General features: G+C 38.9%; 1 protein-coding gene across 2 annotated transcripts in view; it reads left to right on the top strand.

The window, feature by feature from the left end:
* Window positions 1–18,132, top strand: part of KCNK2 (potassium two pore domain channel subfamily K member 2) — a 130,627-nt gene that overhangs the window by 69,730 nt on the left and 42,765 nt on the right. For both annotated transcript variants that reach the window (XM_029935277.1, XM_029935276.1), the window contains exons 4-5: window positions 1,716–1,876; window positions 5,059–5,245. In XM_029935277.1, the coding sequence (XP_029791137.1) occupies window positions 1,716–1,876; window positions 5,059–5,245 (348 nt within the window). The remainder of the gene's footprint in view (window positions 1–1,715; window positions 1,877–5,058; window positions 5,246–18,132) is intronic.

Genomic DNA, 18,132 nt, shown 5'->3' with positions numbered 1-18,132 from the left:
TCTTTTCAATAAATAACCGCAAAAGCTCTATAGTTAACAGTATTATCAGTACAGAGAGACAGAAATACAGTTAATGAAAATATTGGTATTATTGCATGTGTTACTCCCCCAGTTTTCATCATCTAGTTTAATTGGAACATTAGCTCTACATTGTGCATTATTGAAATGTTTGCTAACCAAAATATTTTCTATTAAAATATATTTTAAAAGGATTCTTAACTAGTTGAAATCTATGATTAATATCTTTTAATATTGCGGAATTTCTGAATTACCCTGGAGGTTGTTAAAAAGCAAAATTTCACGAGTACATTTGAATTGGCTTTATTAAATGATTCATGAATCGGGCCGCATCCCATCTAGCAAGCAGAGGGGAGCTCGGAGGAGTCGTTCAACATGACATATTTTTAGAGAGTAAGTGTGGAGCAATAAAGTTACTGGTAAAAGAAAAGGATTCTCCAGACAAGATAGCTTTCCCTGCGAGGGAAGAGCAGGAGGTCTTATGCGGATCATCTCATCTTCCTTTCGGGGCGGGGAGAAGACGAGGGGGTGATGGAGAGGGCCCGTGTGATCTGCCACACTTCGGCTCTGATAGGAAAATTCCTGACCCACTGGTTAAGGTTAGGACTGAGACTACATTTCTGGGTGAAGTTGAAACTGCAAGTAGATTAGCTATTAAGCCCCAGTTTGGGGGTTGAGTCTAAGTGGTGCCATTTTGGGCCCATGTTTTTTTTTTGTTGTTGTTGTTTTATTTTTTGTTGTTTATTTTTATTTGTTTTGAGAGAGACCCAGACAGTGTATGTGGGGAGAGGACAGAGAGAGGAGTCAGAGAATCCCAAGCAGGCTCCAACGTGGGGCTCGAACTTACAAAACCACATGGCCTGGGCCAAAACTGAGAGTCAAATGCTTAACTGACCGAGCCAGCCACCTAGGGGCCCCTGGGCGCATGGTATTAGAGTTGGGGTGCAGGGGTGCCAGAGCAGCTGGCTCTGGGGTTTCCAAACACACCATGTCCTGGCACCCTCTGCTGACAAAATCCAAAGCCGGAGACATGAGTGGCAGTGAAACAAGAAAGGGATTTGTTTCAGTGAGGCCAGCACTGGGAAGACAGCGACTAGCATCTCAAAGTCTGCCCCCATATGCCAAAAATACTTCCAGGTTTACTTACATTAGGAAAAGGTGGGGCAAAAGTGGGTGAGCACTCGAGGTAGGCAGTGAAGATTAAATGGATCGTTGTCTTGAGATCAGTTACAAGCAGGGTCTAGCTGGCCTGGGGATGACTTTCTTGCTTGAGGGGATCCATACAGGCTCCTGCCTGTGCCGAGTGCCAGGCTGGAAAGAAGAATCCAACCAGAAAGTTTGAGGTCAAAATGGAGAGAACCAAAGTCCTGGTTCAGTTTTCTTGTTTCAAGGTTGTATGTTTTAAACTATTACTCATTTAGGGGCGCCTGGGTGGCTCAGTCGGTTAAACGTCCGGCTTCTGGCTTTGGCTCAGGTCATGATCTCATGGTTCATGGGTTCGAGCCCCGTGTCGGGCTCTGTGCTGATGGCTAGCTCAGAGCCTGGAGCCTGCTTCAGATTCTGTGTCTCCCTCTCTCTCTGACCCTCCTCTGCTTGCACTGTCTCTCTCTGTCTCTCAAAAATAAATAAAAAACATTAAAAAAAATTTTAAACTATTACTCATTTATAATTAACTATTTTTTTTTGTTTGTATTTAGGATTTGGGAATATCTCACCACGCACAGAAGGAGGGAAAATATTCTGTATCATCTATGCCTTACTGGGAATTCCCCTTTTTGGTTTTTTGTTGGCTGGCGTTGGAGATCAACTAGGGACCATATTTGGAAAAGGAATTGCAAAAGTGGAAGATACCTTTATTGTAAGTAACTTTAACTACATACGTTGTTTAATTTTTTAAAATTAAACTTTTCTATCACCTAGGGTGCAGTTAGACATTCAAGTTATTCCATAACCTTCTATGCATGTAACTCACTACACAGTTATTTTTATATTTAATTTGAATGAGTAAATTAATGCATGAAAAAATCCCAAATATGCAGAAATAAAGTAGAAATTTGACAGTCCTAGGTTGAAATTCCAAATGTCTTAACCTTGCTGTATTCTTTTTTTTTTTTAATATTTATTTTTAAGAGACAGAGAGAGAGAGAGAGAGAGAAAGAGACACAGAATCTGAAGCCGGCTCCAACTGTCAGCACAAAGCCCGACATGGGGCTCGAACCCACAAACTGCCAGATCATGACCTGGGCTGATGTCAAACTCTTAACCAACTGAGTCACCCAGGGGCCCCATCTTGCTGAATTCCCTTTAGCTAGTTATTTTGCCCTGAAATCTCCCTTTTGTCATTTCTATAATGTGGACGGTGGTACTGGTGATGGAGACTTCCCTCTGAGAATGAGAGATAATAAATAAAAGCTTCACGTAGCTAGTAAATACCTGACAATATTTTCTAGTTTACATTTGCTTTGGCGTCTTTATTTGTTGCTGGTGGCATTCTAAACTTACATAGTCCTTTTGCGAAGGACATCATATATAGCAAACATGATAAAGGTGATCATATGACTTAATTCAGTGATGTCACTGACAGAAGCTTATCTAAAGGATGTAATTCAGTGGAACCACAAGTAATACACACAAAGAATTTCATGGCTAGATTATACTCGACAGAGGGGCGCCTGGGTGGCTCAGTCGGTTAAGCATCCAACTTTGGCTCATGTCATGATCTCACGATTCCTGGGTTTGAGCCTGGCATCAGGCTCTGTGCTGACAGCTAGCTCAGAGCCTGGAGCCTGCTTCGGATTCTGTGTCTCCCTCTCTCTCTGACCCTCCCCTGCTCAGGCTGTCTCTCTCTCAAAAATAAAATAAAAACATTAAAAAATTAATTAAAAGATTATATAGTTGATAGAAAAGATAAGTAAGATGAAAATGCTTTTATTAGAATGATAAATGAAAAATAGTAATAAGACCACTATGAAGAAAATTACCAAGAAAGTGGTTACATGAGAGGGTGAGATTATAAATGATATGTTACCACTACCATCACTGTTACAAATACATTTTACTTATTATTCAATAATGTTTCATCTTTTCACAAACATTTCAACAAAGTATTTTACACTTAATTCTGTTGATGAACTAATGCTACCGAGTATTGGTTTTTCTATTTATATTCCAGTTTTTAGCATTAGTTATATTTTATATTTAAGTTCACAGTTCACCCTCAGATATTTCTACAGTTAGAATGGAATAAGAATGGTGATTCCAAAATATGAGTTTCATCTTGTTTGGAGTATTATACTTTTCTTATATTGATATTATAAGTTTCTTATATTTACATTAATTGAGAGGGAAGATTAGTGCCATTAGCTTGGTCATGCAGAATTGTTCATTCATTCAACAATTTTCTTCCTTAAATTTTTTAAAATTTGAGCATAGTTGACGTACAACCTTACATTAGTTTCAAGTGTACAACTTAGTGACTTGACAAGTTTATACATCATGGTGTGTTCGCCATAAGTGTGGCAACCATCTGTGCCATTACATTGCTATTACAGTATCACTGGTTTTAATATGGTGCCTTTCATTCCCTTGACCTACTCATTCCATAAACGGAAGCCCATATCTCCCTCTCCCTTTTATCCATTTTGCCCACTCTCCCTCTCCCCTCCCCTCTGGCAACCATCAGTTTGTTCTCTGTATTTATAGTTCTGATTCTGCTCTTTGTTGTGTATTCATTTGTTTTATTTTATGCAACAAATTTTGGCTTGCCTACTGGATGCCAGGCACCATTTTTCATGTTGTGTCTATATCAGTGCATAACTTAGTGACCTGGTGGGGAGTGTGTGACAGTGGTCATGATTCCACGCCTAGTACCAACCACTGTTGTGAGAACTTTATAAACATAAATTCATCTAAATTTCACCTATGTGATAAGGATGGTGGACCAGAGAAACCTTTTTTTCACTTCCCATTCTAATTGGTTTCCTGATGGGGATGTGACCTATAATTTTAATAGAAGATAGGAAAGATCCAGTTAGAGATGTTTAGCCTCAGATGCAGATCTAGAGATAAATAGTTGTGTGTACAAGCATACATACAAATATGTTATACTGAGGAGATTTCCTGATAAGAGAAAAAGGTGAAAAAATATGGGGACTCTGAAGACAACTGTAGTGACCGAGTATTGATGATTTATCCTTGCCTCCATGTCATGTTTGATTTATTCAGTTGTACAGTTTAAAGACATAGTACAGAGAGATAATTCATCTGGCTCACAGGGGAATCAAGTGTGGCCATTGTCTGTGAGTACTTCAGTTGAATCAATTGAATAATGATAGGAAAACATAAGAATAAAGAAAAAAATTTTCATAAAATTAATAATTTTATTAGTTATCAATATTTAACTTTTTAATGTTTATTTATTCTTGAGAGAGAGAGAGAGAGAGAGAGACGGAGTGCAAGCAGGAAAGGGCCAGAAAGAGAGACAGGGAGAGAAAGACTCTGAAACACACTCCAGGTTCTGAGATGTCAACAAGGAGCCTGACACAGGACTCGAACTCACAAACAGCAAGATCATGACCTGAGCCAAAGTCAAACGCTTAACCAACTGAGTCACCCAGATGTCCCATCAATTTTTAGTTCAGTTTTCTCTGTTTCGCTGTATTTCTAGATTATGCTTGGCTCGCCATCCGCGGTATGCCTATAGGATAGAAATATTTCAAAAGTAGTTCACATAAATGAAGAATGATGTGAATCTCGAATTGTATTCTCAGGGGAAATGTAATTTATTTGGAAAGTATTTTACCTGTTGTAAAGCTATGTGTGGATAGAGTGGCATCATCATGAACACTGATTGCTTTGAGTTAGGTGTGTTCCACCCAATTTTTATAAGACGATTGAAACTTAATCATGAAAGGGAATAAAATAACTTCCTTACTTGGTAATTTGCTGATAGCTGTGTGTTGGGTTAGCTTTGCAAGTGCTCCAATAATCAATAAATCGCCATCAGTGTCTCTTTCTTGCTGTCTTCACTCTCACCCGTAGAAGTGGAATGTTAGTCAGACCAAGATTCGCATCATCTCAACCATCATATTTATATTGTTCGGCTGTGTACTCTTTGTTGCTCTGCCCGCGATCATATTCAAGCACATAGAAGGCTGGACTGCCCTGGACGCCATTTATTTTGTGGTCATCACTCTAACGACCATTGGATTTGGTGATTACGTGGCAGGTAAGTTTTTCCTGGCACCAACACTATTCGCCCAACCGGTGTCCTTTAGTTAGACTTTTGGCTTGGGTTCGTAACACAACACAGTGTGTCTGTCTTAATATCCCAGGCCTGCCCTAATAAACACCACTCCCCAAAGTAGGTGGCTTTAAACAAAAGAAATTCATTGCCTCATAGAAGTTCAAAATCAGAGTGACCGTAGGGGCACGATCCCTCTGAGACTTTAGGTGACCTTCCTCCTTGTTTCTTCCAGCTTTTGGGGGAGCCAATCAGTTCCTGCCCATCCTGCTCCATCCCTATCCCTGCTCACAATGTCACATGGCGTTGGTTCTCTCTGTGTTTTGGTAGCTGTGTCCCTCTTCTTATATGGACACTGGTCATACTGGATGGAAAGCCCACTCTACTCCAGTGTGAGTTCATATTAACTAATTACATCTTCAAGGACCTTAGTTTTCCTATAAGGCCATGTTCTGAGATCTTGGGGACATAGCATACAATTTTGGAAGACGATTTAATCCATAACAGTGACAGAGACAAAAGATAAGTCATTCTCCTGTGACAGTGGAGGTAAGCAGAAGGGTGCAGTTGAGCATTTAGACATTTAGATGTCATTCTAGGAAAAAAATATAAGTTGCTATTTGTTCAGAACCTTATATTTCCACCCTAATTTCCGAAACCAGACCATCTGCCCCTTAATTTTTTTTTTAGTGTTTCATGAATCTGAGTTTAACTTCTCTTTGCTCTTTTTACATAGGCCTTTTCATGTCTTTAGTTTTAAAAACACCTGCAAACTTCAGAAGATGTTCTAAGCTATTTAAAACCTTCTTTTTTGTAAGATATATACCTCCTTTAATTTTCAATTCTCAGGACCGTATTTTTCACCATCACCAAAGTGGCCACATTTTTTGGTTTGTATTTTTTGATATTTCCTTTTGTACATGTTAATTACAATTGCAATTTGTTTTATTCTTTTACCTTTTAGGTCCTCACTTCCTATCATTTTAATTCTTTCTTTACCATCTATATTATCCAATTATCATTATTATTCTAACTCCAGTTTTAAATCAATTATAATAAGGGTGGTCAAAGTAAGCATGGTGATGTTCTACCATGGATCATTTTGACTAGCTCCTGAAAATCTAAACCATTCTTTTTTCGAAAATCTAATTTGAAGTATTAGAAAATCATGCTCAACACTATTGTAGGCATGTGCTCTTCAACTTCCCAGAATAAACTCACCAGCCTAATTTAGTGTTAAGAGAGTTTTATGCTTTCTGGCTGTTTACTGTTCTTTCTCGTCCCAAATTTCTTACTTAAATGTTTTCAGAGAAAAACTGTTTTGCCCAGTTCTCTAAAATCTCAGAGAAGCCTGATGGTTCATCTGTTTCTTTCTTTTTAAAAATTTTTAATGTTTTTATTTATTTTTGAGAGAGAGAGAGAGAGACAGTGTGAGCAGGGGAGGATCAGAGAAAGAGGGAGACACGAATCTGAAGCAGGCTCCAGGCTCTGAGCTGTCAGCACACAGCCTGACGCGGGGCTTAAACCCACGAACCATGAGATCATGACCTGAGCCGAAGTCATATGCCTAACTGACTGAGCCACCCAGGCACCCCGGTTCATTTGTTTCTATTGATTTGTTTGTTATGGTTGAACCTGGCAAAGCCCCCCCTTTCTAGGGAGCATAGATCCTTGAAGATGGGGATGTTTTCCTGAAGGAAGCTTTGCTTTTGGTCAGAAATACTGAGCGGATATCTCTGTACTGGATGGAGGCCCCAAAAAAGTGAAGGTGTATCAGTCTTCTGGAGATCCTTCAGTTTTCTAATTAGCAAACTGCAGAGAGAATCATCACAGACATTTGTGGCTCCTTATAAGAAGACAAGCATCTGTCCAAAAACACCTATTCTTCTAACCTCTCAGGTATATGATTGGCTTAGTAGAAGTGGAAAGTGAGACACAGTGAGATGATAACAAGATTTAGACTTGTGGTATGTTAATCTCGGCCTCTTGTGCCATTTGATGAATACCAAGTCTTACAAGAGCTGTGGAATATGCAGATATTAGTGAGGAGTCTGATGCAAGCTTTGTGTTGCATGCGTTATTTTAACTTTCAATTTTTTATGGTAATGAAACATTTTATTTTTTTCAGCTTTATTGAGATAGATTTGAAAATAGAATTGTAAGATGTTAATAAAAGTATCACCATGGTGATTTGATATATGTGTATATTATAAAAGCATCTAGTTAATCTAGTTAACTGACACATTAGCACATGCATCTTTTCACCTATTTATCTTTTTTCAGTGGGGGTGGTAAGAACATTTAAGTTCTACTCCTCACATTTCAATAACCTAATACACTGCACGTATTATTTTAAGAAATTGACAGACTGCCAGTCCAGTATGTGGTCTGGTCTTGTTTAAAAAACCAAAGATTATAAATAAAAAAAAAAAGTGGGTAGACTCTTAAAATAATGTATTTGTGACCACAGTATAAAATAGCTTAGAAAAAACAACAAATATTTTTACTTTATGGTTTTGTAGAAGATAAAAAAAGGAAACCACCTTATTTTTTTTACATGAACCTTAAAGGATCAACACTTGCAAACTGGCTAGATGATGTGAGTCTATTAGTAGCCATTCTCTATTAGAAGAGCAGTTCACTGAGAACAGTTTATGTGGAGGAGTGAGGACCCTGAATTCAGAGTATGGCCCGACACTGTAGGGGAAGGTGGTAATAAAATGTTATCTGTGTGACATAAGTGTAATCTAATAAACATTGCTATTACTACTAGGATGTCATTATATGGCACCCCTCTTTAAATCCATTACTGTAATTTTATTTTTACTTTTGTAGAGGAAATCATAAAAAGCACTAGAAATATGCCTTGCTAATAATTAGCAAAAGAATTTGATGGGATTCAAGTGACACCTGCTGCGAGAGATAAGTTAGAGAGGAGTCTTCACATGCCAGGTCCTTGTGCCAGGGAGTGGTTTTGGAAGGAGTGGGTAGATGAGGCAGCCGTGGCCAAGGCTGGGTAGGAAACGTGATTCTTTGGAAAAACAAAAATCTTGAGTTCTTTTTTTAAGGATCTGGGAAAAGAATTGCCTCCCTTAATTCAATAGAGTACACATAAATAGGGTTTGCTTCTAGTACCTTGAGGCTGTGGAGTAAACGTTAGCTATTGAGCAAAGGTAAGTACCCCAGCTGGGGAGCATCGGTTGTTTACTTTGTAGAGCCTTCCCTTTTGAAGTTTGATGTCACTACAGATTGTATTCTCACTCAGTGTTGGTATTTGCCAAGGAAAAGCAGGACGCACTGTTCCTCTTCTTTCTACTGGACTATAGTCTCAAAAGAACCCAAAGATATGCCTCCCGCAATGCACACTCTTCATCTGATGCCTGCCTCAAACCTGCAAACCCTGCTTGGAATAGGATTAAGGTTCAGTCATTAAGGTTCTTGTGTTGAACTCCTTTGAAGACCAATTAAAAAACATACTCTTCAAACTGATATTATTAAAAGAATTTTGGAGAGCACTATATAAATGTTTAGGATACTAGCTGTAATCTTGGTGTAAATATTAGAAGCATCTTGAGAGCAGCAAGTAAAGATGTGTCGTGTTAGACCAGAACTCTGAAGCAAAGTGCTCATTTCCAGGGTATGAGCTGGAAAGTCCAAGCTGGGTGTAATTTCTGACATGGGAAGCAGACAGAACAACTCCTATTTTGATGTATTTAAAAAAATGTTTTTTACATTTACTTATTATTGAGAGACAGAGAGAGACGGGGGAGGGGCAGAGAGAGAGGGAGACACAGAATCTGAAGCAGGCTCCAGGCTCTGAGCTGTCAGCACAGAGCCCGATGCGGGGCCCACGAAACCATGAGATCATGACCTGAGCTGAAGTCAGATGCTCAACCTACTGAGCCACCCAGGCGCCCCGTTCTGAAATATTTTTAAGCCTTATTCCTTGCTTTTTACTTTCTATATGTGATAGTGTGCATGATGTAGTATATAAGAGCGTCATAGATTTCTTATTCATAAATAAATAAATTTGCATATGCAAAACCTTTTCACTATTGGCGATACTGAATCCAAAGCATTTATGGATCACTGGTAAACACAAATGGACACAGTGTTTAGGTCTCATTGTGTATGTGACTGAACAGAGAAATTCAGCATTTAGTAATTTTTCTGCAAGAAGAGACCTGGAAAATTTAAAAAGTAAATGTTTATTCATTTTCGAGAGGCACAGAGAGACAGGGTGTGAGCAGGACAGGGCCAGAGAGAGAGGGAGACACAGAATCTCAAGCAGGCTCCAGGCTCTGTGCAGTCAGCACAGAGCCCGATGCTGGGCCTGACCCCACAAACTGTGAGATCCTGACCTGAGCCAAAGTCAGCCGCTTAACTGACTAAGCCACCCAGGCATATATTTATATTTACTCAAGGTAGGTGCTTTAGTGGCTGGCTGGTTACCTTAGTGACTGGTATGTGCTCCCTCTTGATGGCCTTTTCTGTTCTTTCACTAGTTCTTAATGTTCTAGAACTAAAACAAACCCAGGAGGCCACAGGGTCACTCCCACACTTATTTTACACATGAATAAACAGAACTCCATTAACTAGACAAGTGCTTGCAAAGTAACTCTTCCTAAAAAGCAAGAAGTGAAAAAGTCAATTATTTAGCAAAATGTTATTTTAGCAGTGCCTATAATTTATAGACAAATTATAGAGGCAAGTTAAAATTAATGCCAAAAATTACATTTGAGAATTAACTGCTAATTTCCTACATTCTGTTTCTTAACTTTTGCCATCTTCTTTTTCATTTGATGAAAAGTCTGGGGTGATAAGTTGTTCAATTGTGCTTACCTTGCACACTGAGACCCAAATCATCCCTTCACTAAAACCCGATAAACAGTAGGGGCACCTGGGTGGCTCAGTCTGTTGAGAGTCCGATTCTTTTTTTTTTTAAATGTATATATTTTTTTGAGAGACAGAGAGACCGAGCATGAGCAAGGGAGGGACAGAGAGAGAGGGAGACACAGAACTGGAAGCAGGCTCCAGGCTCTAAGCTGTCAGCACAGAGCCCAACGCAGTGCTCGAACCGGCAAACTGTGAGATCATGACCTGAGCTGAACTCGAACACTTAACCACCTAGGCCACCCAGGGGCCCTGAGCCTCTGATTCTTGATTTCAGCTCGGGTCATGATCCCAGGGTCATGGGATTAAGCCCTGCATCAGGCTCCATGCTTAGCATAGAGCTTACTTAAGATTCTCTCCCCACCCCCACCCAGCCCCTTTTCCCAATTTACACGCTCTCTCTCTCTCTCTCTCTAAAAAATAAAATAACACCTAAGCAGTAAGAGCAATGATGTGGAAATGTGTGACATATTGAATTCTATTTATTCAGGCTTGTCTCTATGACTGCTCTTCCAGGCCTATGATTTTTTTTTTAAATGGTGATTCTTCAAATTTGGAGAGAAGTCATATAATTACCAAATTAAATACAATGTAAAATTCTTCCCCCCCAAATAAAATCAAATTCTTTACCAAAATTAGTATCTCATTTATATATGTATACTATTAGGGTAAGAGTAAGTCATGCAAGCCAAGAAACTCATTTCCACATCTTGTATGGAAGCTGCCTGAAGAAATCCTCAAAAAGACACCCCTTTTCATAAACTAGGTTTGTTCATAAGATATAATTTGAATGAATAAAAACCAGATGAGAATTTATAATTTCACAGATCAGTCTCCTCACATAACCTACTCTTCTAATAAAAAACAAAAATTTTAGCCAAAAATATAGATGCTCTAAGAAATCCTCATGGTTGATCTTATGAATACACATTTTCCATCAGAGCATAAATGAATTTAGTCATCCAGATATATCTTCTTGGAATTTGGATCAATGAAATCTAGTATATTTAGTTCAATAATGAAATTTTCCACAACTCACAGGTAATTATTGAAAGTATGAGAGCTAGAGGTCAGCCGACCCAAGATGGGCCACTTTGGCATAAAGATTATTTTGAGTTGAAAGTAATCAAAACCCACCAGATGCAGGAAAAGCTCTCTTTCACCCCCTCAACCGCCTAAATATATTGGGAAAGAGAGCCTGTACCAGGAAGGGAGCCATTAGCGAAGACACCCCTTTACCAAAGAAACTTACCTGCATAATAGGACAACCTTTGTTTTTCCAAACATCTCTTCTCATCTGCCTGGTAATGGCCTTCCTCCTTTTTGTGTCCTTAGACCCCTACCTCTTTTCTTAGGTCATATATTATCTTCAGGTTGCTTCACCGTTTTTGGAATTTCATATCTCTGTGGATTCCCTGCCCATATACATATTAACTCCCCGCTGTCGAATCTGTCTCACGTCAGTTAGACTCTAAGCCCAGCTAGAAGGACCATGGGCAGAGGAAGGTCTTCCTCTTCCACAGAAACTCACTGAGTTAATCAGGATTTATGCTTAGTGCCTTACACTCCTCTATACAGAAAATATAATTTAGGACTTTCCAAGGTAAAATTCTTCTGATACTTTTACCTTCACTAAATTTTTACAAATTTTCACAGTTGTATAATCATTTGTCTTCAGCTTTTTTTTTTTTTACTTGGAAAGAACATATTTGTCTATCTCATATTAAGAATTAAGTTTTCTTGGGGCACCTGGGTGGCTCAGTCGGTTAAGCATTGGATTCTCAATTTCAGATCAGGCCATGATTTCCCAGGTTCATGGGTTCGGGCCCCGCATCAGCCTCCCTGCTGACAGCATAGAGCCTGCTTGGGATTCTCCTTCTCTCTCTCTCTCTGTTCCTCTCACATGGTCTCTTACTGTTTCTCTCTCAAAATAAATAAACTTAAAAAAAGGAATTAAGATTTCTTGGAATTATGTTTTCAAAGTCATTATCAGAAATGAAGTTTTTCGTAACTGAACTATTGCTTTTCCTTATTAACTGAAAACATGACTCATTCGGTGGAGTGCTCAGAGCTTGCTGAATGGAAAGGCAATTTATCATGAAAACATAAATCTCTGTTGAGAAATCATAGCAGGGTTTTTGGTTCAAAACAGTTCTAGCAGAGACCCTCTAGAGAACAGTCCTGGTGTTGCCTAATGTTTTGCAACTATGTCAGTGGCCAGTTATTCAACTTGCTGTTTTGAACTGGTCAATAATAGTAAAAATTTGCCAGGAATTCAACAGATAAGAAGGAAAATAGCTGATGAAGAGTGAAGTCTACTGAATGAATAGCAGTCACCACTACCACCACAGTGATGTCTCAGAAAAATTGTTTTTTTTGTTTTTGTTTTTGTTATTGTTTTTAAAGATTTATTTTTGAGAGAGACAGACAGAGCATGAGTGGGGGAGGGGCAGAGAGAGAAGGGCAGAGAGAGAGGGGCAGAGAGAGGGCGTCACAGAATCTGAAGCAGGCCCCAGGCTCTGAACTGTCAGCACAGAGCCCAACATGGGGCTCGAACTCATGTACCATGTTATCATGATCTGAGCCAAAGTCAGACGCTTAACGGACTGAGCCACCCAGGTGCCCCAGAAAAATCGTTTTTATCAGAAAGCGAGGGTGTGTGTGTGTGATTGCTAGGAGATGTATTATATTCATCATTCATTTGATTATTCAAGTATGTGGTGAACACATCCGGGTATTAGACATTGTGTTTAGCACGTAGTGACAATTACTGCTCTAGTTCCTTTTCCTTTGGGACAGAATGTTTGAAAGATAAGGGCAAAATTTAAATTAAATAGGAGACTTTCTTGTCTTCCTGGTAGTCATTCTGTTTTGTAACATAGGAAAATCCTGCAAAGAGTCTTGTCACCCCCAGATTCAGCCAGTGACTCTCCAAGAACTCACAAGAGAATGGATGGCTGCCTACATGATGAATTAAATGGGATTTGACCCAAATGGGCCAGAAGTCCTAGGACCTGGGGACAGACAAACCAATACGTTATTTAACTTTTCAGATTCAGGATGGACCAATAGAAACATTGTGGAAATGTGTGCAGGGAAATAAATGAGAAGGAAAGCGTTCAGTGATTAATAGTTAGAGCTTAGTGAGACAGGCAGTAAATTATACTAAGTGTAATGAAAAAGGCTCCAAATTGCTCTATAATGAGACTTAAAGGTAATTTCTAGGAATAACAATTATGTACGTCTTAAATACTACAGGTTTCCATCCGTGAGAAGGAAGAGTGAATGACAATGTATTGATCTTTGTTTCTGATCATGAAACTACTGCTCTTCTCACGGATGTTCTCCTGATTTTAGATCAAGTGCCCAGCAGGAAATGGACAACATCTTGAATATGACATTGAAAATCCCAAAATATAGGTTCAAAGTCTAGAGAGATTTAGTTAGCTTCTTTTGCCTTTTGTTTTTCGGACTTAATAGCGTGTGAGAAGTTTGGATTAGTAAGTAAGCTGTGGTTTAATACTGAAGTCATACCTCCATTTGTAAAAAAGAAAGCAAAGTTTACAACATTACTGAAAGAGCCTCTTAGTTCTTGAAACCCTAAGAAGTGTCTTCATTCAGTTAAATTGCTTTACTATAAAATATATATATAAAGCAGAAAATAAGTTCCCCCTTTTATATTAAGGCAGAAGAGTTTTATTTAATAAAAAGTAAAGCTAAACAAACAAAAATTAAAATCAATGATCTAAACTAAAATACTTAACGTTCATGTAAAGAAACTATGCCCATTTTCTTTAGAACAAGGTTCTATATCTGTATCTACATTCTATAGTACAAATATAATTTTAAACCCAAGGAGGGGGGCATGGAGTTGATGATTTTAGTTCAGAATGGCTAGATGATTCTTTAAATTCAGGATTCTCCTCTTCCTCTTCCCATCCCCCTCCTTCTGCTTTCTTCTTTATAAATATTCTGTGATTCAGGAGCATCTCAGAGAAAGACAATTAAATATAAGTACGAGAGGGCATCACATACTCAGGTTCTTTAGAGCAGAATAGGGCTAACTAGAAACTGTTGGAATGAGAACAGAAACATAATAAGGAGGCTTCTGATAAAATAGTACTTATGTTCAGACCCACCTGGCTTTTCTAGGTAAGACCGTTGATGGGACGGGAGGGAAGAGGCACACCGTGTTTGACTTAGGAATTCTAGCCCCAGCGAAGTATCCACCATGCAGTATGGATGCAAAAGGCCGGTGGATAAATGATGGGAAGGACAGTAGCTGAGATCACAGGGGACATGCACAACCTGGTCAATGGAAAACAGCCTGTTTTGGAGCGAGGGAGCCTTGGTTTTGAATTCTGGCTCTGCGACCTCCTTTCCTGCGTGGCCTGGCACATGTTACTTTACGTACTAAGACTATGACTTCTCCATTGTAAGTGGGGCTGCTAATTGTTGGGATTTCTAGGAGCCAGTACAAAAACTGACTTTTACTCCTGAATTCTGACCAGACTATGAAATGGCAATTCAATTATCAGCTTAATTACTGACAGAGGCAGCTGGAGATGTCAGCTGTTTAGGATGCTGTTTAAGGCAGCTTAAATCTATGGTGAATGCTTTTACTAATATCCCTGTCTTAAATCAGTGGACATGTGAGGAGTCCAAATACAATTCCTTCAATCCCTGTCCCCCAGGGCATTAGGATGGAATGATTTCATTTAGGTGGGCAATCAGGAAGTCTGACTTTTCACTCTTCTTTCAATCAGATTTTGAATACTTTGGAAATTAGCTGAAATGAGCATACACTTGGCTATATAGAACTACCAGGACCTTTATTTTTAAAAAATAAAATAAAAAAGACAAAACCTGAATGTGCGTGCTATAGCCTCATGGGCTGTTCTGCCCCCTAACCAGGAATTCTTGGGGGCCAGGTAGGAGATGGCTTTGTTAATGCTGGATGGAGGGATTGTTCCAAGCAAATGTTTAGGAAACTCACTATTGCTAAAATGCGTTCCTAGCAATATGCCATAAATAATAATAATAATAATAATAATAATAATAATAATAATAATTCTGGCTGCTCTCCTACTTAAGCACTAAGGAGAGAGCCAGAGAAAAAAGGTGCCATCACGTATCATGAGAGTTGGGAAGAGACTTATTTTAACTATTTTGAATAGTTGATAAGATTCCTGAGACCTTTGTACCCCCACCCCTCTTTGCTATTTTTATTACCACCTGTCTGTTCTCCTATAATGATTAGCCAGGAAGATCTGAAAATGGAAAGGACTTGTGTGCGTATTTTCAGTGGCAACAAAGAAAACAGCAATGAGGTCCCTGCCAAGTGGGCAAGGGACCCAGGAGGGGACAGCGGTTGTAGGGTCCTGCAGGCGGCAGCTCAGGAGTCTGTGGAAAGAGGAAGAAAAATGGTGAGAGTGGCAGAGCGGAGATGGGTGTGGGGGACATAGGCTGTGCGTTCAGGGCAGAGACATTACCCAAATTCTTAATAAGCAAAAGACCCATGTACAGGTTGCCTGAATGTAGCTAGACTAAAATGAATGCTTCCAACAGCCAAAAAAATTTTTGTTGATATTTCCTACCTTAAAAACAAGATTAACAGCCCCTTTTAAGCAAGCTATCTTGATGTAACATAACAGATATTTTAATTTGGATTCTTGGATCAAGTGGATGAAATAGTGTAGGAATTAATTCATAAATCTTAGCTTTCAGAAGTGAATAGGATTTGTGAGCTGTTGGACAACACTCGCGTATCCGTTAGTTTTCCTACATCATTTGCCTGCTGGTATTTCATTTTAAGAGCAGCAGTTGAGAATGGGAAGCATTCCCCACCCCCACCCTCAGGCTTAGAATCCACTAAAACCTGTGGGATGAACATTTTACCCAAATATAGACCTTTTAGTGATTAAGCTAATTTACTCCTTTCAAACTGTGACATCCTGTTTATAAGAAAGAAGACTTATAAAAAGTCATCTTGAGTATGAACTAACTTTTAAAATCAACATCTTGGTGAACTTCTGTGTTAAGTGAGTCACAGCTCTTTGGATGAAGATTTTCTGGTTTTGAAAGAGAAAGTACTTGGAAAAAAATGTCATTTTGGTTTCATTGAAATGGAAACATTTGAGAAATAGAATTCGCTAGTGAGCCTATCATATAACAGATTTCCACACATACTTCTTAGGTCACTTCTGTGAATTTGTAGAGCTGCTATCCCCCTGGGCCAAGTCTTAACCATCACGAGATGCGTTTGGCCTCCACAATCCTTCCCAGAAATGATATTTTTTAAAATTTTACACAAGGTAAAATTTTTACAATATTTTGAAGGTGATATTATTTACTTTGGAAACTGTGCTTTTAAAATTATTATTTGTCCCAAAGGAAAGCTGAACTTGTGTCTATTCATGTTACTTACCCAATAGAAAAATGTTCTTTTTTTACTCCGACCCTTTGATATTTGACAATGTCAACTCAAAGTCTGATATATATATACATGTATATATATGTATATATATGTGTATGTATATATATGTATATGCATATATAGTTATACTTATTTTTGATTTTATACTTGACTTTAATGCATACTTGCTATTTGTTAGCTGTTCTTCTGAATGGATGGATTGAATTTCTGTGAATTGAGTACATCTGTGACCCCTCTAAGCATCCAATCTCTGTGCTGTTGATGCCACAATCCTTGTTTTTCACTCTGCCCTGTTAAATGGTCCATCTGTATGTCCTACTGTGTTCTTCCACCTGTTGGTACCACAAGCACTTCAAACCTATCACGTACCAATTTGAATTACATTATTTTTTAGTCACTATTCCTTCCCCTGTGTTTCCTGTTCAGTTAGTGTCATCATCTCCCAGAACAGGGGCTCTGGTCATCCTAGAGCCCTTCCTTAATGATGCTGCCTCTAATACCTTTTCTTCCCATTCCAGCCCTAACTCGGGCAAGATCAGAACAAAAGTTTCTCATGAGACTTTCCTTGTCAACCTTCCTTCTCTGCTGCTGGATCTTTCTGGGCATATGGTCAAACGTGACTGTAAGACTTATCACCTTTAAACTTTACCTATGCCCCATCGTGGTAGGAACAAGGTTTCACAATCTGACACAATTCACTTTTTCTAGATTCCTCTCTTCTACCCATCTACTTTCTGGCTCCCATCTGTATGTGGAGTTAGTTACTAAAAGTCGTTTGAATATGCCGTGTATTTACACACCGCACTTTCTCTGTCTTGATCTTCATCACCGAAAACTCCCCTTTTGTCTTCTCACCTTTCCCCTTCCAGAAGTAAAAACCATTTCTTTAATATCCTTTCGTAACACTTTGTTATTCTTTTTTGCTGTCGCTTGATCTACCCAATTGTGGGTTAATTGTCTCTGCGAGGCTTTCCAGAGTAAGTCATTAATTTCTCCAGAGGGAGACTTGTTCCTCTCTCTTGAGGAGAGAAGTAACTGTTTTCAGTGTTGGGGAATTAATAAGTGCCCCATTAATATGTACTGGGGTAAGGATCTGTTGAACTGTATTCAGATTCTCAAAGGTGCAGGTTTTATACCAAATGGATGGAGAAGCAACCAAGATTAGAGTAAAACAGAAGGAGCTCCTTTGCTAACTTTGTCTTGACAGCTAAGGATTGACATTTGTGACTTGCATGGGAATTCCTTTAAAAAGTCAGAAAATAACAAATGGCAGTATCATCTGCAAATTACTATTTGTTCCAATCACGCCCACCGGAGCGTCGTCTCAGGCATTTGTTATCAACCCGTTGTATTGCTGATTTTAGAGTAAGAGCCACTTTCTGAACACATTGACTTTGAATTGATTGGTAACCGTGTTTTGTTTGGTTAGTACTTATTGATTGGCAGTAATGTAAATATGCTAAGCTAAAGGCACACCCCAAAAGGTGTCATTTCTGTCTTTGACTTGTTCAGTAGACGTAGAAACGGAAACCAGTACACATGG

This window comes from Suricata suricatta, chromosome 3 (genome assembly GCF_006229205.1).
Source record: "Suricata suricatta isolate VVHF042 chromosome 3, meerkat_22Aug2017_6uvM2_HiC, whole genome shotgun sequence".
Classification (NCBI taxonomy): domain Eukaryota; kingdom Metazoa; phylum Chordata; class Mammalia; order Carnivora; family Herpestidae; genus Suricata; species Suricata suricatta.
The sequence above is the reverse complement of the archived record's forward strand: the minus strand, read 5'-3'. Positions and strand labels throughout refer to the sequence as shown.